This window comes from Panthera pardus, unplaced genomic scaffold, assembly GCF_024362965.1.
Source record: "Panthera pardus isolate Hobbes unplaced genomic scaffold, ASM2436296v1 HiC_scaffold_17, whole genome shotgun sequence".
Classification (NCBI taxonomy): Eukaryota; Metazoa; Chordata; class Mammalia; order Carnivora; family Felidae; genus Panthera; species Panthera pardus.
Genome location: NW_026526732.1, coordinates 1,609,132 through 1,636,348, shown reverse-complemented (window position 1 = coordinate 1,636,348; position 27,217 = coordinate 1,609,132). Strand labels below are relative to the sequence as shown.

The 27,217-nt window shown below is 57.9% G+C and overlaps 1 protein-coding gene across 5 annotated transcripts in view; it reads left to right on the top strand.

The window, feature by feature from the left end:
• The first annotated feature begins 24,620 nt into the window (after positions 1 to 24,620).
• Positions 24,621 to 27,217, top strand: part of SMOC2 (SPARC related modular calcium binding 2) — a 161,929-nt gene continuing 159,332 nt past the window's right edge. For 2 of the 5 annotated variants that reach the window (XM_053904271.1, XM_019412815.2), the window contains exon 1: positions 24,622 to 24,850. In XM_053904271.1, coding sequence (XP_053760246.1) covers positions 24,767 to 24,850 — 84 coding nt within the window. In that variant the 5' untranslated portion in view covers positions 24,622 to 24,766. Of the gene's footprint in view, positions 24,851 to 27,217 lie in introns of all 5 variants that reach the window. The other 3 variants (XM_019412817.2, XM_019412816.2, XM_053904272.1) reach the window with 2 other exon arrangements.

Genomic DNA, 27,217 nt, shown 5'->3' with positions numbered 1-27,217 from the left:
CATCTCAGGAAGGTGGCCTGGCGGAGTGATCACGCTCAGACCACTGTGTCTAATCCCACGCTCCCACGTGGTCTTGGGCAGGCGACTTCGTGTATGAGTTTTCTCTGGCTGACGTAACAAAATACTTCAGAGTGAAGAGCAAATCGAACCACATAAGCGTATCCCCTCACTGTTCTGGAGGCTGTGAGCGCGAGATGTAGCTGTGGGCAGGGCCGCGCTACCCGCAGGCTCAGGGAGGGGTGCTGCGAGCCCGTGGCCTTGGCCCGGATTCGGCGTAGGGGAGCACTCCTCTCCCTCCCCGTGTGGCTGCCCCCAGTTCCCCTTCGTACCAGGCCACCAGCCCTGTAGGGCCCCAAGTGGCCTCATTTTGACTTGATCGCCTTTTTCAAGGCCCTATTTCCAAATAAGGTCGCCTTCAGAGGAATGTACGAGGGTCAGGGCTCCAATGAGCCTTATTTGGGGGGGTCACAGTTCAGCTTACAACACCCTCTAATATCCAGTGACTCCCCCCCAGAAAGTGTAAGTGACGGTCTGTAACTCACACGATTCTTAGAAGCATTTAATTAGATAATGGATATAAAGTACTTAATTCTGTTCTGAACACAAGGAATCTTAGCCATTTTCTTCGAGACGCTCACATGGGGCGTGGGCTTGTCAGCACAGGCCACTCAGGCTCTACCACCCACTTTCTACCACGAAGACCCAAACCCCGAGCCCCGATGCCTGACCAAGCTGAGAGAAGAGATGAACGCAAAGAAGCTCCTTTAATTTAATGTCCAGAAGCTGGACCCTCGGCATCCTCCTCAGGGGATTTCTGCTCAAGAAGTTCTTGACGATGTAACTATTCGCAGGCGGGACCGTCATGGACATGAAAATCTGATCGTGGCTGGGACTCCCGGATAAAGGTAGACAGATTGGGGGGAACGTGTGTCGTTACACCAAAGCGGGGGGACTGAACGATAGAGACGTTCGACGAGCCAGACAAGGCAAACAGACGTTCTTCTGTAAACGGCGCATCTAAAGGTCTTGCAGATGGAGCCTGTGGAGTGTCGGCGTGGGAAAATTTCCAAGTGATTTTTGTATCCAGTGCTGTTGAGGTCAGGCACTGGCTATTTCCTGTTAAATAAAAACCCTGAGATGTGCAACCGATTTAGAGCAAACCAAAGAAGTTATTGAAGCTGATAACTAACTCTCTGAAGGCCGAGTGTCTGCGTGGATGGGATTTCGGCAAGTGCAGCCAGGCGGCCTGGGCGCTCGGCTTTGGTGCCGGAGGCGCGTAGACACCACTGGGGACGATGCAGTCCTTGTATTTCTCCACACGCCCCTCCCGGCAGAGCCTTTGGAGGGCGTTTGTCTGATGTCAGTGGCCTGGACAGCGGAATATATTTTGGCACAAAAATACCCTGACTTTACTTGCCAACACAGGCGACCAAGCCGCAAACGAATGTGCCCTCGATGCAGATTCGTCTTCAAGCTGGCATGAGCGCCATGGGTTTTTCCAACAGCAGAAACGGATAAATCAACCCATCTTCATTTTCTCAACTTATGATCAGTAACGTGCACTTTGCAGGTGACCGCCTGGGGTCAGGAGGGTCAGCTGGGAGCAGAGGGAATCCATCCACCCTTCTACAATGCATTCAAGATGTTGCAGGAAATGAGTAAACGCGGATTCGCCTACTCAAAACGACGAGTACTCAGTTTTAGACTTTAACCAAGGAACAGGCTGACAATCTTTCTGTGGAATGTCGTAATACGCATTTCCAGAAAGAAGGGAAAGCACTCGCGCCTCCAGGCTTTGAATCCCTTTCTCTAGATTAAACCAAGGTGAAGCATCTCTAATTCGCTCGCTCTGGGCCACCTTTCGGCATGTTTTAGCCAACTAGCCAGTCAAACTGTTAGAGTCCTTTCCAACTCCCCGAGCCATAGCATTAATCTCTGCTCTGTGAGCTCACGTCCGTGGATTGGACCTGATCCAACTTTATGTTCTTTCCACCCTATCCCACGTGTTCCCTGGATTCCTGTCTGTGTAATTAGAAAACTCAAGGAGGGAGGAAGGACGGGGGAGAAAGACACACACACACACACACACACACACACACACACACAACGATAGAGACCTGGAGAAAGACAGAGACTGAGACGACAGAGAGTACACAGAATCAGCTCCTGTGATGGAGGCTGAGAAGTCTCGCGGCCTGCCGCCCGAGGAGAGCTGATTTTTCCATCTGAGTCTGCAGGGAAAATATTGCTGCCCCAGCTCAAGGCAGTCAGGCGGGGGGGGGGGGGGAGGGGTCTCCCTTACTTGAAGGAGTATCCACCTTTTTGTTTTATTCAGTCCTTCAACTGATTGGCTGCAGCCCACCCACAGTAGGAGGGCAGTCTGTGTTTCCCAGTGTACCGATTTAGGGGTTGCTGTCACCCCAAAACGTCCTCATAGACACGCTCAGCCTATCTAGGCTTCCTGTGACCCGGTCAAGTTTGTTCATAAAATCAACCGTCATAGTGACCTTATTTAGCCTCTTGGCTTTAAATACCACTGGATGTGACAACTTCCAAATTCATAGTTCTAGCCCAGACCTCACTCAGCTCTGAATTACAAATTCATGTATTCAACTGATGGCTCCACGTTTCTCCTCCCGTGTCTAATAGGCCCAACCCATGATCTCCGCACCCCACACGCTGCTGCTCCCACGGGCTAACCTACGTCATCAGTGGACGGTCCCATCATGCATCGACAGCTCCATCGGCCACGGACAGATACATCATCCACGGACAGCGCCGTTCTTTGAGTTCTATAGCTCGAAAATCTGTCATCCGTGACCCCTTGCTTTGTCTTATATTCCACATTCCATCAGTGTGGATGTGCACTTGGCTCTTTCTTTAAAAGGTATCCAGGCTCCAACCAATCTTCATGCCTTCACCGCCACGCCACGTGGGCTGGAGTCACCATCAATTTTTCTGGAACACCGTGGCTCCTCTTACTTCTACCCCCAGTTGCCCCATGCCCAGGCCACTTGTCTTCCGTTCACCCGGCTTTGTTATCTACACAAAAGACAGGATGATATTTTAAAAACAGAAGTCGCATGATGTCAGTGCCCCGGTCAAAGCACTTCAGTGAGTCTCAGTACTGTAAGAATCAAATGCAAAAACCTTAACGTGGCCTCTAGAAGCCTGAGTGGGCTGTGTTCTGGCCACCGGTCACCACCTGTCCCGTCACTGCCCCTCTGCAGGGTCCATTCCAGCCACAGTGGCCACCTTGTGCTGTTAGCAGGCAGGAAGACTCCTGCCTCAGCACCTTTGCCATTTAAAAAAATTTTTTTTGATGTTTTTATTTATTTTTGAGACAGAGAGAGACAGAGCATGAGCAGGGGAGGGGCAGAGAGAGAGGGAGACACAGAATCCGAAGCGGGCTCCAGGCTCCGAGCTGTCAGCACAGAGCCCGACCCGGGGCTCGAACTCACAGACTGTGAGATCATGACCTGAGCTGAAGTCGGACGCCCAACCGACCGAGCCACCCAGGTGCCCCAACGCCTTTGCCCTTTCTGACCCAGGGCCTGGAAAGCTCTTTGCCTGACGTCCGAATGGCTCTTTCCTTCGCCGTCATCATCGGGTCTTGGATCAGACGCCACCTTCTAGGTGAGACCTTCTTGGCTGCCTACTCAACAAGCAATACTCTTGCCTGTGGCACTTTCTTACTCCTTTTCCAGCTTTCCCTCCACCTGACTGCTCTGTGGTCTGTGTACCCCCTCCGAAGTCAAGTCCCAAGGTGGTGAATCTGTGGCCTCCAGCACGTCCAGTTCTGGCTCATCAAAAACGCTCCATTAATATTTGTTGAGCAAATAAGTGAATGCCTGTCAAGCCAGCTACCGGTCAACGTGGTCTGTGCCGCAGTGAGAGAACACAGAGGAATGTCTGTCTCACCTCGACGGTGGACCCGTGTACCTGCGAGCAGCCTCGCTGCTTCCCTCAAGCTGCCCGGCCCAGCAGCGAATATGTTGTATAAAATGGCAGAATACGGAGGACCTACATTTTCCAAAATTCAGAATCACGATGGCAGGGAAAGGGGTGTAATGGGTACAAAGCGACCACACGGAAGGGGCGAGAGTGGTGCCAGGTGCCGGCAGGCGGGAGAGGAGAAAAGGCGGGGCGTCCGGATGGGCTCGTTCCCTCAGGTTTAAAGGGGGGGACGCGACAGGCTCTACGTTCGTGGCACCAAACACAGAAACTATCGAACGTTGGTAAGTGACGGCTGAGAGGGCGTGGGGGACATGTGTTAAACTCCTTCGGCTCTGTAAGCCGTTAGACCGCTGGGTAAAGTTGGTATGTGGATAAGTAGGTGCGCTCATCCCTTTAGCGGCGTTTAGAGCCCCGTCTGTGGCAGTACAGAGGCGTGTCGACAGCCTCACCCCGACAATTCCGATAATCCGTGGAACTTACCCTGGGTCCTTCCACACGTGCTACGATGCATGATCGGCGGGCTCTCCGTGGGGCTCGGGACGGGGGGCCGTGCCAGTGCACGCGGGCCCCGGGGGGGGAGCCCAGGATCCCGGATGCCAAGGCCTTCCCCGAGCTGCCGTGGGTCCTTCAGAGGGCGACGTGCCCTCACTCGCTCCCTCAGAGGCGAGGCCGGTGCGGGGAGGTAGGTCTGCTCACACAGTGACTCAGACTCGAATTAAGGGGTGGATTTTCAGATTTATACAATAGAGAAATTGTCTCTTATTTTCTTCCAAGAACCCCGGTCGGTGGCTGACCGCTTAGCAGAACCCGCCCCACATCACCCCGGAGTGAGGCCGCGTCCGTGCGGGGGAAGGCGGTGGCCTTGCCTTCCCGCCGCACAGGTGTCCGTGCGAGACACACGGCCACCCACGTGTTTCCTCGGACATGGGGCTCAGACCCCTCGGGAGCGAGTGTTTATGGAGCCTGGACAGGCATGTGGACGCTCGGCGAAAGCGGGGGCTCCTTCAGGCCCTAGAGGACAGCCAGCCTGGCGCCCACGCCTCTGCGGCCAGGCCATTAGCTCCTCACCGAAGTGTCCCCTCTGCGCGCTGCGACGGTTCCGGCTTCAGGCGGTTCGCGCTGGAGTGCTCCTCCCGGCATCGGGCTCCTTCCTCCCTCCACGCTGTCCAGTCCTCCCTTACGGAAGCGGCTCCGACGGCCAGCGTGGCTCTTGCTCTCGTCGCGGTGACCCCAGGCGGGGCGTTGCTGAGGTGGCCCAGCCTGTGACGCGTGGGGCCGGAGGGCCTGGGTTCAAACCCCCCTGTGAGTCGGGCAAGCACGCTGTCCTCCGCGGAATGATAACCACGCCCTTCGCTTCCCGTACTTTCTTTCTTGACGGTGGGATGGAGCATCTGAAGGGCTCAGGACAGCTGCCGGCGAGGCCCGCGCTCGGCGACGACAGCGACACAGCCGTGGTGGGTGCCGGGGGCCACGCGGATGGGGCGTGGGGTCCGGGCGTGTGCGCCCACCTGCTGCCCACCTCACACGGGGGCGCGAAGAGAGGCCCGGCCGCAGAACGCACACAGGGGGAGACGGCTGCGGGTCAGCAGGCCACGGGGCCGCCTTCCTGGCCCGGGAGCAGGGGAGGGGGTGGCCGTGGGCAGAGAGCGGCACCAGCTTCTGCCCCCTCAGGGGACAGTGGGTTCCTTGCATTGAGGACCGAGGCCATGCCTGCTCTCACTGAAGTGTGTACCCTCCCAAGGCCCGTGTGCCCCGAGTTGGCTCGTCTGAAATGGGGTGTCTGGGGACCAAACTTAGAAACTGGAGAAATGCACACGATGCCCCTAACTTTTTTTTTAGTTTTTGTAGTAAAAGGTGGTACCCAGGGGAGGACAGCAGAGGGGGGACAGTGGTAACTCAGGGAGGGCAGTGGGGGGGGGACAGTGGTAACCGGGGGAGGACAGCAGGGGGGGACAGTGGTAACTGGGGGAGGACAGCAGAAGGAGGACAGTGGTGACCAGGGGAGGGCAGCGGGGGGGGGACAGTGGTAACCGGGGGAGGGCAGCAGGGGGGGACAGTGGTACCCGGGGGAGGACAGCAGAAGGAGGATAGTAGTAACCAGGGGAGGACAGCAGAGGGGGGACAGTGGTAACTCAGGGAGGGCAGCGGGGGAGGGACAGTGGTACCCGGGGGAGGGCAGCAGGGGGGGGACAGTGGTAACTGGGGGAGGACGGCAGAGGGAGGACGGTGGTACATGAGGGAGGACAGCAGAGGGAGGACAATTGTTCACTAGGGAGGACAGCAGGGGGGGACTGTGGTAACCGGGGGAGGACAGCGGGGGGGGGGGGACATGGTACCCATGGGAAGACAGCAGAGGGGGACAGTGGTACCCAGGGGAGGACAGCAGAGGGAGGACAGTGGTACCCCAGGGAGCACGGTAGATAGGGGTGGAGGGCATGCTGTGGGTGGGGCCCTCTCCCCCAGGAGGCCTTCCCTTGTGCTTCCTTGCCTTCCCTTCCCTGCCCTGCCCTTCCCTCCCTTCCCTGCCCCCCTGTTCCCTCTCCTCCTCTCACCCATCGCCGTCCCCCCCTGCCTTCGCCTCCTCTCCTTGTCCCCTCTCCTCCCTTCCCCTCCCTTCCTTTCCCCACCCTGTCCTCCCCACTCCCTCCCTGCCCTTCCCTGTCCTCCCCTGCCCTTCTCTATTTCCCCCGCCCTCCCCTCCCCTCCCTGCTCCCCTCCCCTCCCCTCCCCTCCCCCACCCTCCCCTCCCTAGTCTGGGTAGAGGGTCGCCTGAGACATCACACACGAAAAGTCAGTGTTTGGGGATCTTACACACCTACTAACTTCAGTACCCACACACTGGACGCACTCTCGTCTGCGACAGCGTCCAGGTGGGAAGTTGCTCTCCGCCAGGTATCCGAAGCATTTCCCCGTTTCCTTTCCCTGACTGTAGGGACGCTGTGACTCTTCTGCGTCCCGTGTTTCCTAGGGGGCTGTTTCCTTTCTCCGCTCTAAGGTCTGGCCTCTTATTTCTAACCCGAGTGCACGTAAGCCTCACGTGGAGTGTCCTGAAGCACTGCCCCCCCCCCAACTCTGGAGGTGTCTATAGCTGCCCAGATGCCGGTGCTGGAAAGTTCTCTGGCTTCTCCGCCAAGTGCTCCGTCCCTGTTGGTTCCCGTGGGACCCGGTGCCGGGGTCTTGGGGTCTCTGCCCGGCTGGCCAGTGTCCAGGGAAATGCCGGCCGCCAGACCCCGCAAGCCAGACGGGGGGAGACGCAGGGGCGGTGTGAGGCATGCCGTGTCATCGAGCCCCCCGTCCTCGGCATGACCCCAGCCCAGGGACCTCTGATGCCCCAGCCGCGCCCGGGGCCCGGGGCCCGGGGCGGGCCCCAGACGGCCTCTGATGGGCGCTGTGCCGTCCAGCCTTCCTCTGCCCCCAGGTCCAGAGGTGCCCGGCGCCCCCCGATATCCACCTGCCCGGGACTCCACCGTGAGAGCCGGGGCGACCTCCGGCCTCCGCCTCAGCTAGCGGACGGCGTCCGCCTGCTGTCTGGGAACTTGCTGCGGCTGTTTCCCCCTTTGTGGACAAACACCGTTCGGAGGTCCTGCTGGCCGAGCGGGGCGTTTGCACCGAGGCTCAATCCATAATCTCCGTGCCCAGGTTCCTAGGACATCTTCACGTTCACGTCAGGGTCACGTTACCAAGGAGCCGATTATTAGGGCAACGTAGCGACTTGCCGGACGTCTCAGTAAGAGCTGAACGTATTTTCAGGTAAAGGCTGTGGGTCCGTGTGGAACTCACGGCCCCTCACTGATGACGGAGCTCTCGGGCCCCGGCTTCCCCAGCCCCGCGCTCGGTGCCGGGGCGCCCCTCCCGTGTGCGCAGGGGTGGGGCCGTGCGGGAGAGGAGAGGCAGGCGTCTGCCTGAGGGAGCCCCGCTTCGTGGGGAAGATGGCCTGGACCCGCAAGAGGACCCCCCCCACCCCCCGCCCCAGGGACGTCGCACCAGACACGCCCGTAACGCGGCCTGTCGCGGGGAGGCGGGTTCCCAGGGGAGGGGGCTCCCGAGGCCCAGCGGGGCGAGCCCTGTGTGGGCCTGGGCACCTTTCCTCTCCCGGTTTCCCCCCGGTTTTCCTTTTTTATTTTTAGTCATGGTAAAAAAACCCAAAAAACACAAAACCACCACGACATAAAACTCACCGGCCCAAGCATGTTTAAGAGTGCACTTCAGCGGGCTAAGTCCAGGCACTTTGTTATGCGACATGGCCCTTTTCGAAACGCGCCCCAGAGGTGCGTCAGGAGGGGCCGCCGTGGCAACCGTGCTCTGCGCTCCCGTCCGGGCCCCGGGGTGAGGAGCCGGGACCTGGGTTCTGCAGTCCAACAGCCGCAGCGGCCCCTCTCCTCGCGGCGTCCTCGTCCAGGGGGTCCCGCCTCCGCTCGCCTCCTCTGCGGACCCCGGGGGTGCAGGTGTCTCTCAGGCACGTGCTCGGGACTCTGTCCGGGCTGCTGTCTCTTCACGGTGTCGTACTCACCTGGCTCCCACCATGCTTGCGGGGACGTGGGGGGTGCCAGGTCACGCCAGCCTGTTCCCAGGATGCCTTCATTCGTGGGCACGGCCGCGGAGACAGGTGCCATCGGGGGGGGGGGGTGGATTTGCAAACCAGACCCTTCGCCGTCCAGCTCATCTCGGACCTTCCCCATCACGAGGCATCTTCCCCTTGGAAACTAAAGAGGTGTGGACGCTTGAACGTCCGTGCTTGGGGGCCCGGCACGCCGAGCCTCCCCCCTCCCCCCTGCTCAGAAATCACTCTGGAGAGCAAAGAAGACGTCTCTAAAATTCTCTCTCATGACTCAAAAATAAAACAATTTTGTTCTGCCTTAAACATCCACACAAAATCGCCTCTTTGGGGAAAAAGAAACCGAGACTAAATAGTTTCAGCCAGAAAGCTTTCAGAGAGTTACGGGTCACTGGGTGTCGGATTATAAGGAGGGTCTGTGGGCACCCCGAGTAAAGCCCAGTGTTGCGTGCGGTGTGGGGTGTGGGGGACTCACACACGAGCGGGGAGGGGGTACCGCGCACCCGCCGGACGGGGTTATGCTGATCTTGGCGCGTCCCGCGTTCCACTCCTGGCTTTGCCGGCTTGTGTCCGTTACTGGAAGACCCAGCTCGAAACCCAGCTCCTTCAGAAGCCTCCCCAGACCGGCCAGCCCCCCGATCTCTTCACGCCCCCCACACCCCAAGCAGCACGTTGGGGTTTTTGCTGTGACATTTTGCAGCTGCCGACACACGGTCACGAGAGCACTTTCTCCCGTGGCCACAGGGGCTTTGCGCCTCATCAGCTGATCGCTCAGATTTGTCTTTGCTGTCTTTGTGTCCCTGCCCCCCACCACAGTGCTGGGTTCACCGTCCCGCTGGGTAGGCACTTGGGGCAGGCCGGCTGCAGGTGGCATTCTCAGCGGGCACGGAGCGCCCTCTCTCTTGCCCTGGGCCCTCTGGAACATGCTGGAGCTGCCACACGGCCCAGGGGGGCGGTACCCGCAGCTCCCGGCCACCCGAGAGCCGCAGCGTCTGCGACCAAAGAGGGAAAACGTGTGTCCCCGCGCCGTTCCCCTGGGGAGCTCGGAGGACCGCATGCTGGACCCCGGCTTGCTCCTCCCCGGACTGCGGGCGACCCCTGGGCTGGGTCAGGGCTCCAAGGGTGACGCCCAGGGAGGGGACTCGTGCTCCAGGCAAAGACGGGAATTCCTAGCCCTGGGCAGCGCTCTGTCTGCGTGAGGCGGGGGGGTCCACAGGCCCACTGGAGAGCTGTGACCAGAAGCAGCTTCCCGCCTCGGCCACACTCCCTGTCCCCTCCTGGGGTTCACCCATCAGCGTGGGGGGCAGAGACCGCATGTCGTCCGGTTCTCTCGCTGGTGGCCCCGGCTGTTCCCGGAGGACACGGCCGCAAGGGGGCAGCCGAGAAGAGGGTGTGGAGCCTGAGGCGGACTCCCCATGGGCCCACTGCTCCAACCTGACCCTCGGGGCCGAGGTGCATCCCGGGTGCAGAGGTGGAGGCCGGGGGCACGGCCCTCTGGCAGGCGGCTCCTTGCACATGCTGCCCGCCCCGCCTCCCCCCTCCGCCCCTTCCTTCCTCCCCGCGCTGGCTGAGCATCTGTCCCCCACCCCCTGGCTGCACTTGGACTGGTCCCGGCCCCGGAGCCGCCCACGTCAGAAGCGTTGGTTCGGAATCGGGCTGCAATGTCCTACCGAAGCAGAAACGCGTCTATATGATGAAGACACTGATGTTTCTTGGGCACCTGACGTCTTCATTAGGTATTTATCAGATACTTTCAAAACCGGCTTGGAGCGATGCCTGATTTCCCAGGAAGCGTCCTCAGTGCCTCTGAGAAAGGACCGTAGAGGCCGTCTGAGGTTCCCCACACGCAGCCTCCCCAGAGGCCGCCTCCTCGGCTTCTGACAGACGCCGGGCTCCGCAGGAGGCCTTGGGGACACGGGCGCCCCAGGACCACCTTGGGTGCATGGGGAAGCACGCCGGGCTGTGTCCCCATGTGTGTGGGGGGCCCTCCCTAGCAGCAAGGACCCCTCCAGGGTCATCACGCCGAGTAACTCAGCAAAAATAACGATGAAGTGTGGACGTGAATGGGACATATTAAAACACAGTTCTACCATTTAAATGGATTTCCCCATTTCGTCTTTCTCTCTCTTTCACACAAGGGCAGACACAGCTTACCTGTCTTTACAGGAAGAGAGGTGTTACCCAATGCTGAGGGATAATTCAACGTTTATTTTTGAAAGGCACTCTGAAAACAGGGAGACTGGGGGTTGCCAAAGACGCTGAACAAAATTCCTTGAGGCGTCCCTTAGAGTCTCAGGCCACCAGGGGCACCGCGGTTGTGCCTTCACATGGTGCAGAATCAAAGGGAGGCGTTGGAACGTTGTAGAACCCGGGTGCCCACGCAGAGGCTGCTGCGGTGTGGACGGCAGGCCCGGCGTGGCGGAGGGCCCGTGCTCTGTGGCTCCAGCCTTCCGCGTTCAGCTGTTTGGACAGACACGGGAGCTCCGGGCGGACAACGAACCGTCCTGAATCCTGTGTTTCTCCTCCTCAGTTCCCATCAGTTTTGCAAAGCAAACTTCCCCTAAGACATGTCAAAAGCTGTAGGTAGGCATCCCAGGTGGGCCAAAGAAGAGGCAGAATTGGTGTAAAACGAGCCAAGAATTTTCATTTGTTGATGAAAGGTAAAATCAGGCACCTGGTGCTCGCGGCACGGCTGAGCCGGCAGGGAGGCGGCTCCCTCTGGCCTTTCTCTAACTGCATCGGTTTTGCTGGGCCGAAACAGAAATGCTATTCACATCTGGCGGTGCAGACCTTATTTCCACTTTCCCTGGACGGGCTCCAAGCCTGGGCTGAAGGCGCTCGTCCCGCGGGCCCGTGCTCCGATTCCGAGGAGATTGCTAATATTTTAGGAGGGAGTAAACATCTTCTGAAGTCTTTTGTTGTCTACAGCCAAGAAGTGCACTTGAGTGTCCTGAGAGCACAGGCCGCGGGCAAGGGAGGCCCCGACTGACAGCAAAGTCCGGGGGCGGCGGGGCGGGGAGGCTGCGGAAACAGCCTGGCTCTCCCAGGAGCCCCGTCCAGGGTGAGAGTCGCCTCCCTGAGTTACCGTGGGCTCTGCTGTGGCCGTGTCAGAGGTGACGGTTCCTTGGGGCCCAAGGGCTAGTGGGAGCGTTCCTGATCTGCGTTTAACGAGGAGCTCCGGAAAATTCCTGAAAGTGTGGCCCTCGGCTCTGTAAGCCAGCAGCTCCTCTGGCACCCGAGCCACCGAACGGCCGCGCTCGAGGACGAGGACGCAGTGGACACGGACGTAGGCGCTGGCCGGTAGTTGGGGTGTTTGCTCTGCCTCGAGTACGAGATGGGCGGTTAGGGAGAGAAGAGAAGGAGAGCGGGCCAGGCTGCCGGCAGCCCCTGCGTTTGTCCCTCGACAGCAAATCCCCAGGGTCTGGGGACAGCACAGGGGTGGAACCGGCAACGGGAAGAGGCCAGCGTCCCCCCGTGTGACTAGGCAGGACTCTTACCGGGCAGAAAATGGGGCTGTCTCCATCCGTCCTGGCCGCTAACGCGGAAACACCTTGGATCAGGCGGCTTCAACAACAGACACGCTCGGCCCAGGCGGGAACGGCGAGGGCAGGTCCCCGGGCCCACGTTTGGCCAGCGCAGCCGTGGCCTGCTCATCTCCCCCCCGGACTCTCTCCTGAGCATCTTGAATGTTCTCTTCATCGGGTTCGAGTCACCGCCACGTCTGTGGCTCCCACGGGCCACCACGTGAAAACCACGCTCCCTTCCCCCTTCCCGTGCCCTCTGAACTCTCCTGTCCGGGGTCGCTACCCGTAGCCCGCTCGGCGGCCCCAGGTCACCTGCTGTGCCCCACATCGTCCCACACGTCAGTGTCTCGGCCCGCACCAGCGTCCACGCTGTGCCCTCTGCCAGTTCCCCGTCTTCTGAGTCCCATTGCCGAGGCCCAGATCCAGGGCCCCCACATGCCCGCGGCCACGGGGAGAGCCTGGTGCGGGATGCCCACACCAGGCCCCTCTGGGCAGAGCACACGCTGACCCGCCAGGCCCTCGAGGTCTTGTCCCGACAAAGGTGTTCACAAGGTTGGCACAAGGCCGCGCGGGGGGCCGGGGCACGGAGGAAGGGAGCTCGGGTGCCAGCCCCGGAGGAACGAGCTTCCAATTGCATGGGAGGCAGGGCCTGGGGCCAGGGGTCACACTTGTGTCACCGGGCCCTCCGAGGAGCCCGCGTGCCCCCTTCTCCCCCCAGCCCTGTGCAATTACGACCCCAAAGGCGAAAGCCCCAGCTGCCCAGACAACCACCGAGACCCAGTCCTGTCCGTGTCCGTGTTTAGAAAGACTCAGGTTCAGGTGCAGTGCTGTCCCGCGGACCCACGGTGTGGGCTGGGCGCTGCGGGCCGCGGGAAGGCGACAGGCCCCAGTCTGCTGGCAGCTTCATTGTCAATTATGAAATAGAGGACTGTCATTCCCCAAAAGCCACCTGCCGCTTTTGTTACCACACTGTCCCCTGTTAAGGACACATGTCCCTAAAATCCCTATACTGAAACCCTGACCCCCAATGCGATGTGATGATGTTAGGAGGTGGGGCTTGGGGGGTGATGAGGTCGTGGGGTGGAGCCCCCTTGGGAGAACCCGGAGAGCCCCTGGGCCCCTTCCGCCACGTGAGGGCAAGGGGAAGACCGTGTCTCTGAACCCAGAAGCACGTTCTCACCAGACACGGACTGTGCGGGTGCCTTGGCCTCAGAACCATCGTGTCAGGCTCGTCACTGGACGTCAGGAGAGGCCCCGCAGGGCTGCTGCCCTCCCGAAGCCCTTTGACTGTCCGTCCTCCCTTCTCCAAGCTCGTGAGGAGCAGGGAACGTCAGAACAGCACAAGGCAAAGGCGCGGAACGTTCTCGAAGCGAGCTGTCCTCTGCAACACCGACCGTATCTTCTCTGCTTTGTCGTGCCTTGGAAGGCAGGGTCCCCGTGCAGCAAGGACCTCGTGCGGCTCCAGAGGTCTCCTGCTGAAGAGCCCTTTCCACCCCAGGAGCACGCACCGACTGACGTGGCTGGCCGTAGCAGCCGTGCGCCTGGGTGTTCCGTCAAACCCCCATCTAGATGCCGCCGTGAAGCTATTTCTAGATGAGATGGAAGTTAGTCAAGTCTGAAGAGAGCCGCTGACCTTCCACACGGTGGTGGGCCTTGTCTGATCGTCTGAAGGCCTGAAGAGAAGAGCGTGAGGTTCCCCGAGGAGGAAGGGGCTCTCCCGCAGACGGCCTTGCTCCCACGGCAGCATCTACAGATCTTGGACGTGTGGGCCCCGCGGGAGCCCAGCCCCTACCATCAGCCTCTCTAGACGGAGGGATCGACCTGTTCTCTGGGGAACCCTGACAAGTACAGCTGCTCTCTACCGCTTGCCACAAAACCAGAATTTTTCTGACCCGACGCTCGACTACATCAACCGCCACCTCTGCACGAGCGTGTCCGTTCGGGCCGCACGCGTCTTCTCAGGGCTCAGCTCGCGCCTCCGGGAGCCGTCTTCCTGCAGATGGAGGGCTTCTGGTTCACTTTTCCTTTCTAAACTCCCCTGTCCCCCAAGAGTCATCTGAAGCCCCACGTCCTCTGTGATTGCATCTGAGTCAGTCCACGGACACATCTACCCCCCCCCCCCACCCCAGTGCCCCACTCACGCCTCAGTTGCCCCTCGCAGAGAGCGTGCGCGCCGGGCACCGGGGACGCGGGGACCCAGTGCGTGCCGCAGGGCTCAGGGCACGGGAGGAGGCCGGGAGGCAGAGTCGTGCTGGTTCACGAGGCCTGGCCTGGCAGCAGGCAGGGGTGGGTGAGACGTGCACCCCGGAGGGCTGGGGCTCCCTCGGTGCCAGTAGATTCACGGGCCCAGCTCAAGGAGCCAGAATAGCAGACGTGTTAGTCAGAGGTGTTCGGGAGCCAAATTCTGGGGAAACCCAGCCAGGTCTCGAGTTCGATGAGTGCCCAGACAACTCAACAACAGACAGTGTGGTCTTTGGCCTGGGGGGGCAAGAGACCCTTTCCCCAGAGACAGAGTCTCTGTCTCTGCGGAGACTGTGGGGTGGAGGCGGGGCCGGCAGCCAGAACAGGGAAGACCGGCAAGAAGGCCCGTCCTTGCAGTTGGGGTGCGGACGAGAAACCGAGGGCCAGAGCCCCAAACCCTGGAGGGAAATGTCAACTCTAGACGCACGCCCAGCTGCCAGGGAGATTTTTCGGGGCCTTATCTCGGCCGCACATCTCTCGCCCCTGCAGCTGCTCATGCTGGGCGGGTATTTGAGTTCCAGACGCCTGTGTGCTGAGCGCGGCAAGCAGGGACCGGCGTGGCTCCAGCACCGCACGGCGACATCACAGGGCAGACTTCTGGGGTGCTCCCCTCTGTGGCCCTCGAGGGGGCGCCGGGAGAGCTACGCGTGCAGGCAGGAGGGAGTACGCGCACAAACGAGCAGTCCCTTGAGGACGCCGGCGGTGCCGACGGGCGACAGGCGTAGGAAGGGAGAGACGGGCGTCCCTGCGGGGAATGCGGGCCACGGAAGGAGGAAGCGCCCGCGGTGTGGCTTCCCGAGGGCCCCGGAGCCGGGCCCCAGCTGGACGCGCGGCACACGGTCTCACGTCAACCCTGCCCGGCCGCCCCCGGTGTCGGGGTCCCTGTTTTCCTCCCCTCCCCTCTCCCTGGCAGGGGCCCCGCTGACTGGGAGTGTCATTCTGGGCGAGGGCTCAGTCCATCTCTATTTGTACGCAGGTGGTCTCTACCGTGTCCCTGACTCTGTGGGAAATTATTTAAAATGCTGTCTTCTTCCCTGAAACTCACAGCCCACAAGACGGATCCCTCTTCGGTGTCCTTTCCTTGGCATCTGTGACAGGGGAGCCCCCGGTGGGGGCAGCCCCTGGCCGACGCAGAGGGACTGCTCCAGGATGGGGCCTGGCTTGCCGGCCACAGGGGTTTCTCAGGTGATTGAGATGAAAGGAATTGGGAGGGTATGTGAGTGTTTGTGTGCACGTGCGTATGTGTATATTTGTGCATGTGTTTGTGCACACGTGTGCAATGCATTGTGCACACACGTGTGTTTGTGTGCACTCGTGTGTGCACGAGTGTGTAATGAGTGTGCACATGTGTGCTGTGAATGTGTACACGTGTGTGCTATGGATGTGCACACACGTACTATGTGTGTGCACGGTTTGTGTACACGTGTGTGCTGTGAATGTGCGTGTGCGTGTTTGTGTGTGCATGTGTACTCATGTGTGCATGTGTGTGCTGTGAATGCATACACATATGTGTTGTGAATGTTCATGTGTGTGCATGCGTTTGTGTGCATGTGTGTACACGTGAAGGGTACGTGTACATGTGTATGCTACGTGTTCACATGCATGTTTGTGTGTGCGTGTGCACTCATATGTGTGCACGCATGTGTGCTGTGAATGTGCATGTGTGTACTCTGTGTCCCTGTGCACTCATGTGTGTACATGCGTGTACTGTGTGTGTACTCGTGCTGTGAATGTGTGCTCGTGTGCTGTGAATGTGTACATGTGTGTGCTGTGGATGTGCACATGTGTGTTTGTGCGTGCACACTCGTATGTGTGCACACGTGTGCTGTGTGTGCACGGGTGACTCCCCTGTCCCCACCTGCACTGCACTGCTGACGAGGCTGAGGCATCCCTGACTCGGGCTGCTGTGAAAACATGTCTCCTTCCCTGTGGGCGTTTGATTTGTGGCCCCTGAGGACGTGCCTAGATTCAGACTATTTTCCTTCATTTTTCTGAGCACTGGAGGCCCCTTCAATCTTGAAAAATGTTGTCCCTGTTTGGGAACATCCTGGAGCTGTTTCTTTGGGGGCGTTCTCTGTGCTGGGTGGGTGGCCTCCACGAGAATCGCCCGCGATGCCCGTGTTTCAGGGTCGTGGCTGGGAGCCCCCTCCCTTCCAGGGCGGCTGGACCTACGGACCGGCTCAGGACGGCTGGGTGAAAGGACAGCTTTCACCGTGAGATCAGGCTGTGCGAGGGCCCCCTTGCCCTCTGGAGGTCGCGAGGGGCCCTGGCGGCTGCCAGCTGCGCGTCCTGGGCAAAGCTGGAGTCCCCCAGGCAGTGCCTCCTGGACAGGGGACTTTGAGCGTCTGGCCGCAGGCGGTGGCCGGCCCGCGGGGAGGCCAGCAGAGTGTGCTACAGCTGCAGAGCAGGGCCTTGCGGGGAGTGGTGGATGGCACCCACCGTGTTAATGGTCTGGAGCGCGTTTCCTTCCTGGAGCCTCTGTGTCCCGGGAACAGGGTGTTCAGCCCGCGCACTGGGAAAGGGCAGCAGGCACGCAGCTCTCTGGCTCGGGTGTCTGGATTGGCTTCCGTTTGCTCAGAAGCCCGGGACAGAGAGCCGCTGCTTCCCCTGGGCCCTGCTGCTGCGGGTGCTTACCCCGGAGAGGTCCTCAGAGCCCCCAAGCCCCCAGCCCCACCCCTCACGCCCGTCACAGTGCTGCCCTGGGACAGCGCCCTCCCCTCTGTGCCCCGAGCGCCCCTGCACGGGTCTGGTGACAGTGAGGCTGCAGGAGGGGCAGACCCCCTTCAGTTACTTCGCAAAAGCGTGTTTAATGGTGACGACCTGCTCGTCCCCATCAGTGTCAGGGGCCTGATTTTGTGTCTATAAATACATCAGCAAGCAAGCCAGACTCGGGGGTGTGAGTTCTCGTTGAAGGTCTCAATACCAGTAAATCCCCTAGGTGTGCAGAAGGGGCTTGTGGGAGAGGCATGGGCACTCGGAGGGGGGTCCCTGATTCTTTGCCTTGGTTTAGGGGTTGGGGGAACAGGAGTCTCCCCTCAGCTCTTGGCCTCGGAGCTCCCGTCTTTCTCCAAATCTTGGTTGGGGGGGGGGGGGTCCCAGGAAGCCTCCTTCCCAGAGGCTGGCCTGTCCTTGGGAGCCGTCCCTCAGAAAGGCTGTGACAGAAGACACAGCTCGCTCTCCACCACGGTCACACCGGCTCCCCTCCCAGCGGCAGACCGGGAAGCAGGCTTCCCAGCACCTGGCCCACCGGTTGGACCTCAGGATGGAGGGACAGACGAACCGGTCAGGGAGTCTGGGCCAGACCCTTGGGCCTGTCCCAAGTGGTTCTGGCCACTGTTTCTTTGGGCCACGTTCCTCAAGACCAGGCTGGGCTTCTGCACGGAATGGGGGGGGGGGCAGTTGGACTCCCCTCCCAGCCCCGGAGGGGTCAGCGAGGCGGGGGTGGTCTCCCCAGACCTGCTTCCTCTCCCCTTCTCAAAGGCCTGTTCCCAGGGGAGCAGGTGACGGGGGCTGGAGGAGGCTGTGTTCTCTCGGCCGGGGTCTCCGATCACCCCCGGTTTTCTCTCCCGTTTTCCAAGTCGCTGCATTTTCGCCTGGCTTTCTTCACCTTTATCTTCAACCACTGTACTACATTTTCCATTTCTGCTAAGAGAGTACGTATTGCCTTTTCCTATTTGAAGTTGCTTTGAAAAAAACCCCAAGCATCTAGTTCCTGCCTGTTGGGTGTGTAGACTGCTCGGAGGTGTGTGTCAGAATACGGCCTGGGGCCCTGCTCTGCTCTCTCTCCTGCAGGGGCGCCTCCTTCGGTCGGTCGGCTGTGGGCTCGGCCTCTCGGAGGAGAGGCTCCCCGCCACTGCCCCCGGTTCTTGTTGACTGTCCCCTCGTACTGCGGACGAGACATTAGTAGCGGTTTGTGGCTCTGAATGTGTGTGTGAGGCCCGCCGGCCGTGGTTCTGAGGGTGGGCTCCCTGTTTCTACCTCTGTCGGTATCTTCACGCTTCCCTTTGTGCCACAGGCCACCCTGGAGGACGCTCTTCCAGACCCCTCACCGGAGGGCACAGCCTGCCTGTGATCCCTCAGGGAGTGAGTCGGGGACAAACAGCTTTTCCAGCATCTGTTACACAGACTTGCACTCCATTGCACGCGCATCCTGGGGCCCGGCCCCGGACAGTCCCAGGTGTCCAGCGATCCGGGCGCCCGACACTCGCTGCCCCCTCTGCTCGGTGGGACAGGGACAGGGGCTGTCTCTGGGCTCATCCGTCCTTTCTCAGCCGCCTGACGATTCCGTGATGGGGCCGGGCTTCCTCCTCTCTGAGTCGTTTTCCACTTGTGTGTCTGCTTTCCAGTTTCTGCGATTTTCCTGCACCTCCCCACCTCTTCGGCTCTCCTTCTCCTTGTAGATTTATGGCTTTAAAAGCTCTGCCAGCCTCGCTTTGGAGGTGTTTCTGTAGAAAGCGGGAGAAAATGTACGCATCCCAACCACGGTCACTAATTGGTCACTAAAATAATAAACAAATAATGAAATTCAAGGACTTTTTTTGGCTAAAAACTTCAAGTACACTTTCATGCTGACCAGCGTTTCAAATTACTGTATATTGATTTTGTGTCCTGCAACTTTACTGAGTTCATTTATTAAACATTTGTTTGATGGAGTGTTTAGGATTTCCTATAGATAATACCATGTAATCTTCAAATAGTGACACTTTATTTCTACCTTTCCAATTTGGATGCCTCTTATTTTTTTTCTTGCCTAATTGCTCTGTCTAGTACTTCCAATAGTATGTTAAATTAAAGTGGTGAGAGTGGGCATCCTTGTCTCGTTCCCGATCTTAGAGGACAAGCTTTCAGCTCTTCACCATCACTGAGTGTGCTGTTAGCTGGGGTCATGTCAGGTATGGCCTTTATTATGTACCTCCCCTCTATACCCATGTCGTTGGGAGGTTTTATCACAAATGGATGTTACATTTTGTCAACTGCTTTTTCTGCGTCTGTTGAGCTGGTCATATGATTTTATCCTTTATTTTGTTAATATGGTATATCACATTGGCTGATTTACAGGCATTAAACCATCCTTGCAACCCTGGAATAAATCCCACTTGATCATGGTGTGTGATCCTTTTAATACACTGTTGAGTTCAGTTTGCTAGCATTTTTCTGAGGATTTTTGCATCTGTGTTCATCAGGGATGTTGGCCTGTAATTTTCTTTTCTTGTAGTGTCCTTATCTGGTATCTGGATAATGCTGGTCTTGTGAAATAAGTTTGGAAAAGGTCCCTCCTCTTCTATTTTTTGGAAAAGTTTGTGAAGGATTGGCATGAATTCCTCTTTAGATATTTGGTGGAAATCACCAGGAAAGCCATCTGGTCCCGGACTTTTGTTTGTTGGAAGGTTTCTGATTAATGATTCAATCTCCTTACTAGTAATTGGTCTGTTCAGAGTTTCTTTTTCATCATGATTCAGTCTTGGTAGTTTGTATGTTTCTAGCAATTCATCCATTTCTTTGAGGTTGTCCAATTTGTTGGCGTATAATTGTTCACAGTAACCTCTTATGGTCCTTTGTATTTCTGTGGCAGAGATGTAATATCTCGTCTTTCATGATGCTGTTAATTTGAGCTCTCTTTTTGTTTTCTCAGCGAGTCTGGCCAAAGATGTGCCCATTTTGTTTATCTTTTTAAAGAGCCAGCTCTTACTTCATCGACCATTTCTGTTCTTTTTAGTACCTGGTTCATTTATTTCCACTCTGATCTTTGTTATTTCCTTCCTTCTACTAAGTTTGGGCAGATACATCTTAATATTTTGCTTAGAGCTGGGCGATGCACAGGGTTTGGTAGAGTGTTGTGCTGGTGTGTGTGCTGGGCCAGGGAAGGGGGCGCTGCTGAAGGCAATCAGAAGCTTTCTTTATTGGGGTATCTTTTTACACTGCTTTCTGCTGGTGTAACTCCCAACTGCGTGGGCCACAAACGGCAGAGTATTCTTGGCAAGCTGTGTTCCAGTTGCCATTTAAAACCTTTTCCCCTCCTAAAGGCAGTTCTCATGTGAAGAGAGGAGGAAGGGCCCCCTAGACTGTGGTTAATAGGAAGGAGAATCCAAAGGCAGTTTTGAGCTGAGTTAGGAGCCGTTGACTGGCTCGAGGCCTCTCCACGCTGGCACCTTATGCCTCCATCGGTCTTGGCAGTGACGGGCTTTTCGAATGATCATTGTTTTCAGCTCTATAACGGATACATTCTGCTAAGTTTTGTATAGTAATAAACGCAGTTTCCCAGATGGCAAAAACAGCTTCTGGATATTATGGAAACAGATTTCAGTAAGCCTGTGCTATATCTGTGGTGGTAGTGGGGTAATGGCATGTTGGGACCTGAAGTTAGATGAGTTGTTGGATTGAGTGCATCTCTGGCAGCAGAAACACATCCTTGTGGAGTGGCCCAGGCATCTCCTGTCTCACAGGGAATGTTCTCACTGGAAAAGTAGCAATTTTGCATTTGGCTTTATAGCAAGCTTGTATTTCTTTGGAAACAGTACATCTTACCTTTGGAAAACACTCTAGTTGGGTTGAAGTATTACTGATAAATCAAGGACAACTATAAAGTGCTTTTTTTACTTGTTAGGTGATGGATCTTAATGTGCAAAACAGTGCACGCCAGGGGCGCCCGGGTGGCTCAGTCGGTTAAGCGGCCCACTTCAGCTCAGGTCATGATCTCACGGTTTGTGAGTTCGAGCCCCATGTCCGGCTCTCTGCTGTAAGCACAGAGCCTGCTTTGGATCCTCTGTCCCCCTTTCTCTCTGTCCCCCCCAACTCACGTTCTCTCTCCCTCTCTCAAAAATAAATAAATGGTAAAAACATTAAAAAAAAAAAAAAAAACAGTGCCAGCCATGGATGGTTCACCTGTGCACGCGCTCAGCAATGTCGGCTGATGTGGAAGAGAGGTGTGGGGGAGGCTGGGTTCTGTTCCTACCTGTCGTCTCCCAGGTCCTTATTATTACCATCTGGAAAATAATCACATTGCAGAATTTCTGCAACAACTAATTAGATAATATGTATAAAACACTCAGTATATTTCAATTTATTCAGAATTTCCATAAGGTGCCCTTAAAGTGTTGTCATAAAACTTGTTATAAGGCATCTTGAGAAGGAAGGACAAACTTGTCTACATGATTTTATTGAGAACAAAGACAAGTTCAAGTGATCTGTTACTTTCATGTGTAAAAATAAAGAGACAACCTCCGAGTTAGGCAAAGGGTTCACGCAGTTGGACCCTGACCGCTCTCCAGCGCGACCTGGCTGTGCTCACCTTGTCTCACGGTCATGGCAAAGGCCAGCTTCCCCAGCGCTGTCCACCTGCCTGACCGCTCAGCTCAGTCTCTCTGTGACTCTTTTTTGGCACACAGGTCTCTGGAGTCGAGGCTTGGGCGAAAAGCCCAGAAGTGAGGTGAGAGCACATCACCCACAGTCTCCCGAAGGGAGGGAAACAGTGCGCTGGGGAGACCTTCTTGCCAGGATTAAGTAGAAGCTGGGAGAAGCATCAGTAAAGTCAGTGAGCGGAGGGGGCCGGCGACGTGGGGTCTGCACCCCGACCAGCGCTTGTCCAGTCCGGAGCAGCTGACCGTCAGTGCGGGGACTCTGCGGTGAGCTTGGGAAGACACGATCGCAGACCCTTGGTCAATCGCCCTACATCGGCACGTCGAGGTGGAAAAGAGGGCTGACGAGAGCGTTTGGCCAAACACAAATTAGCCAGAAATAATAATTAAATTCTATCGTGTCTCCAGCAAGAATAAAATCCCGTCGCAGTGTTAGCATAGTAAAAGAAATAAACAAAGAAAGCCAGTGAGCCTGATAAGGCGTTTTGCTAATGGTCTAAGTGGGTTGGAAATCTGAGCATGGCTGGCGTCCTGGGCCCTGACTTTCTCCTGCTCTTCTGCATTGTAACTTCCATCAGTGACAGGGATTTAAACTCTGGATCCATAAGGCATGTTTTAGAATGACCTCTTAACACTTACTACTTTAAAAATGCCCACATTTCCAAGAGAAAGGAACTTCTGCGGACTGCTCTGTCCTCCAGGAACTGTTTGGAAAATATTGAGTTATTTCCTGTCTTAATTGTGAAACACTTACATGTATACGTGTCTTTACTAATGGGATGTTTACCTGGTATTCATGCCAGTAATAACTTTCTGGAGATTTGAGAGTGACAGACAGACATAACCATGACCTAGTGCTTTAAATAAATGTGTTGTTTTTTGCCCCCCTCCCGCCCCCGCCACCAAAGAAAAGTGGAGACTTACTGTGTCTCCAGACTCTATCACCATTGTCTGTAAGAAGTGACACTTGGCTCTTGGGTCCCGTGCTCTCTTCCCGTTGTTAGGGGGGCTTTGAAGGGCCCAGCCCTGCCTCATCCGTCAGAAACGTAGACAAACCCACTGCACGTGTCTTTCTGGGATCCCCAGAGGGTCTGCAGGTGATGTGTGACAGACACGTTGACACATCTTTCTTGAGTAAAAGGCTCTGAGAGTCACGTTTTCTTCTGTTCCCCGTCGCGCCCGGTGCCTCCAAAGGAAGGGAGGGAGAATGCCCAGGACCACAGGTGTGGGCACCTCAGGTCCGGTCCCGATTTTGTGGCTTGTGAGATTGGGCTCGGGCATTTGACCTCCTTGCCTTTATCTCTCCTCCGTAAAATGGGAATAATTCAGGTTTCTCCCCGTAGGCAGCGAGGGTGACAGCACGGGCATGTTTTCAGTCTCCCGAGTTCGGTAGAAAAGTGCACGCGTCAAACAGTCTCGCGGTCCCCGAAATCGAGTAGAAAGTAAAAACAGAATTTTTAGCAGGAAGTGCTTTTCAAAGGATTTATGTCAGATCCGAATGCAAATTTTCTCTGGATGATCTCACAGTTAGTGGTATATGCAGTGTTTCCTTCTTTCTTTCTGCCTTAATTTCCATTAATGTTTCCTAATTGCATTCCTCATTTACGGAATCATTTGCAGCTGCTTTGCTCACCTGTTTCTCAGGCCCCAAGAGTTTTATTATAATTTCCCCTGAGCCCTCCGGCCAGGAGGAATGCATCTCAGCGCTCAGCAGATTCTCAGGGCTCTGGAATCTGAAGGGGACTTCCTAGTGGATTGCAGGAAGACCCATTTCTTCCCCATCTTCCCCGGCCTTGCGTCCATCACCCCCCCGGACAGAAATGAGACGCCCTCTCCCCCCGCAGTGTGGGACCCTGTGCTTGGAATACCAAGCTTTTGTCTCAGTAACCCGTCGCAGAATTTGCCGAGACAGCCCCTCTTCCGGCCAAAGCTTCAGATTAAACATCCGATTAAAAATCAGATTTGGATTTTCTGTTTTGTTCTTTTTCCCCGTGCCCCTGACAAGTCAATTGAGGCATTGTTCTTGAAAATCCTCACTCTGGTTTTCTGTGCGCGCCAGAATTAGCTTTTTTTTTTTCCTCCTGTAAAGTTGTAAGCCAAGGCTAAACTATTTCAGCAATGTCGTCTACAATGGATACTATGCAGAGCCTGGGTGTGCACAGTTCTCTGCGTTTCCAACCGGTCCTCGCTGCGGACCTTGCAACTTGTGCCACCCCTGTGCTCGCTGCGTAAACACCTGAGCCGCCTTCACAGAGCCGCTTTACAAGCAGCCGCATTCCTGCCACACTTGCCTCGCTGTCAGCCCCCCAAGTTCGACTCCGAAATTCGCCCCCAAGTGCATTAATCTGCTGAAAATGCCAAAGGCGCACCGCCCTCCGTGAATTTTCTGGACCCTGTGGTGTTGATGGTGCCTCTTGCTGGAGAGCCAGCTAATCCATCAGCAGATTTGAGAGGCGACCTTCAGGACTGGATGCGGTAGCATCGGAATCCACAGGTCTAGGACAACCGCGGGGGCTGGGGACTGCCCTGGGCTCGTCAAGTGGTGGGCACCGCGGGGCCTGTAGTGAGTGGAGCGGGTCGCTGCTCCCGGACACGGCGAGGGGAGGAGGCACAGCGCGTCTTGCGGTCGTGCCGGGCACTCTCCTAGGGCGCGCGCGCGTGCACGTGTGTGCGCGCCTATGCATGTGTGTGCGCGTATGTGCACGTGTGTACGCGCGCGCGCATGTGTGCACGCGTGTGCATGTGTGTGCACGTGTGTGCATGTGCGTGCACGCATGTGCGCGCGCAGGGAAGCCGGCACGCTCGCGGCACTGACTGGCGGCGCAGCCCCGGGGGCCCGTCTCCACCTCCGGCTCCCGCAGACCCGCGCCCGGGGCGGCCCCCGGCCCGAGCGCGCGCAGCCGAGCGGAGCCGAGCGGGGCGCGGCGGCGGCGGCGGCGCGGGGGTGGGGCTGGAGGAGGGAGGGAGGGAGGGACGGAGCGAGCGAGCGGGAGGAGGATCCGGGAAGTTCGGGAGTTATTTGACAGCCGCCGGCGGAGCCGCACGGGACGCGGAGGGCCGCCGGGTGCGGAGGGCGGCGGGTGGAGTCGGGCGCCCGCAGCGCGGGGACAGGACCGCGTGCCGCGCGCGTCACCATGCTGCTCCCGCAGCTCTGCTGGCTGCCCCTGCTCGCCGGGCTGCTCCCGCCCGCGCCCGCGCAGAAGTTCTCGGCGCTCACGGTGAGTCGTCCCGCGGGGACGCGGCCCCCCGCCTCCCCTTCCCGCGCGAGCGCCCGGGGCGCGGGAAGCAGGTGACCCCCGGGAGCGTGGCGCCGCCTCCCGCCGGCGGGGTGCGAGCAGGTGGGGCCCGGGCCGGTGCCCGGGCGGCGGCGTGGGGCTTCTGGGCTCTTCCCGCCGCGTGGGGGTGCCCTCGGGGTCCCGCGCTTCCGGCTGGCGGGTGGGCAGGGCCCCGCGCGGACCCCGGATTGCCCCGAGGGCCTCCCCCCCCCCCCCACCGGCATTCGGCGGGTCGCGCACTTGCCGGCCCGTGGGCCCCGTAGCGCGCTCGGCCTCGCGCCCCTCCATCACCGGGGCTCCCCTGCGGGGAGTGGGGTGGGGGGGGGGCGAGCTGCTGTCCTGGGCCCAACTCCTGAGCCCCCCGTGCTTCGCCCGCCGGCCCCAGAGACCCTCCCTGAGGGAGACTAGGAGGAGGCACGTGACATTAAAAAGAAACCCTATTTTCGCCCGTCTCCGCGGGCACAAGTCGCGTCCCGCGGCCCCTCCTTCCGGGCCCTCTCCGGGTCCGGGTGCTGCGCGCAGGCAGGCGCGCTCCCGAGCGCGTGGGTCACCGCGGTTGACCGCCGTGTGTTTTTCTTTCTTAGCCGAGACTTCTCTGCAGCAGTCTTGGCCGGCGGCGCGCGGGGCCGAGCCCGGAGCTATGTGCGGGGCCCGAGCCAAGCCACCGGCCGCCGGCCCAGGCCGGGTGTCTGCAGCCCCCAGCTCGGGCGGACCTCGTGGGCTCCGCAGTGTTTGCAAACCCGTAATTAATGCAATCTGCAGAAACGAAAACATTCCACTTAAATGTGTTTTTGAACAAGTGCTTGAGAAAACACGAAGGTGGAGAGAACACCTCTGGTGGAGAGATGCCTTTTAAGTGGCGGGACTTGTCCTCAAGGCGTTTATTGTATCGAAAATACCGGAGGTTTGAAAGGAGCTGTGGTCCGGTTCTGCTTTTCAGCAAAAATCTGAAGCAGTCCTAGGAGCCTTTTTTCCCCCCTCGGAGTAGTGTGAGGGGGAAAAGACGTTAGTGAGTTCACTGTTCATACCTAAAATTCTTCTGGAACCGTCCTTGGGTCCCTGCCTTGTGTCTTGCAAATGACTTGTAGATTAGAAACTGCTCCCTGGAAGCTGTAAGGAGGTTTTCACAGGCTCAGCCTTCCTGCAGAACGTTTATCTCCGGGAGAGGCCATCAGACACTGTTTCCTGTGCGTATCCCGGTGTCTACCTCCGTGGCCCGAACACGCTTAGGGCACAAGCTCCTCACGGCAGACTCCTCCCCCCCCCCCCCCCCCAGTAGCTCCCTGAAGGCCACAGAGAAACAGACCGGTTCTCAAAAGAAGACGCTGGCATTTCCTCCTAGAGCTGTGGCCGCGGCTTACCTACCCTTGCCACGATTTTCTGAGAGTGTAAAGGGTGGAGTCCCATGTGCCCGCTCCCCGGGGGGCACCGTGGTCCGTTGGTACCTCCCGGGGAAAAGCAGAAGAGGCGGTTAGCTGTTGGAACCGTTGGCATCCCTGTAGGTTCTCTTCTCTCCCTGCCGCCCTTCTGTGTGACATTTACTTCGGGTTTTCTGGCGGCAGGAAAAGCTGCCTGGGGACTCCAGGGCGGGCGATGGCCCTTGACTGCACTCTCCTCCCGGGAGACCTTCTGCCTGAAAGCTACGTGTGCAAACACAGTGCCCTGGCGGGAGAAGATTTTGAAGCCCTCAAATATTTTGGCACGTTCCTCCCCATCCCGCCCCGCCATCTGAGAATTCAAGAGGTTGGCCGAAGGGTCACGGGGAAGTGTTGGGAGCCCTGGGTCTGGTGTAGGGACCATCTCTTTTCCCATCCCTGCCTAGTATTCGGGGAGCTTTTGGTTCCTCTGCAAGATTTACATCTGATCTTCACTAAATCCGAGAGACAGTCCGGGAGCCTGGGAGTGGCGTCTTCTGGACGGGTGACGACCCTAGACACGTTACCGAAGCTTCTTAATCCCCAGGTTGCTTATCGGTGTCGTGTGGACAAAGTGCTGTCTGATTAGGTTGCCGGGAGGATTGAAGATAAGGCTTTTCCTGTGCGGGGGGTCTCTTCTCCCATTCACCTTGCTTGGCATGGCGCCCGTGCCTTTGGTCCATAGGAGGTAGTTTGAAAGACCTTAACTATCGGCTGTGGTGCTGTGTCCTTCGGGTGTGAGGGCACTGGCCTCTCGTGGTTTTCCCGCCCGTCACAGGGTGCTTAGGACGCACCGCTTTGCTCCTGGCAGCTACCTGCGCTTAGTTGAGGTAAATTGTGCAGGGCTGGACAATGTACTGTCTCTCCCACCTTCTCTTCTCACCTAGAGACGGGG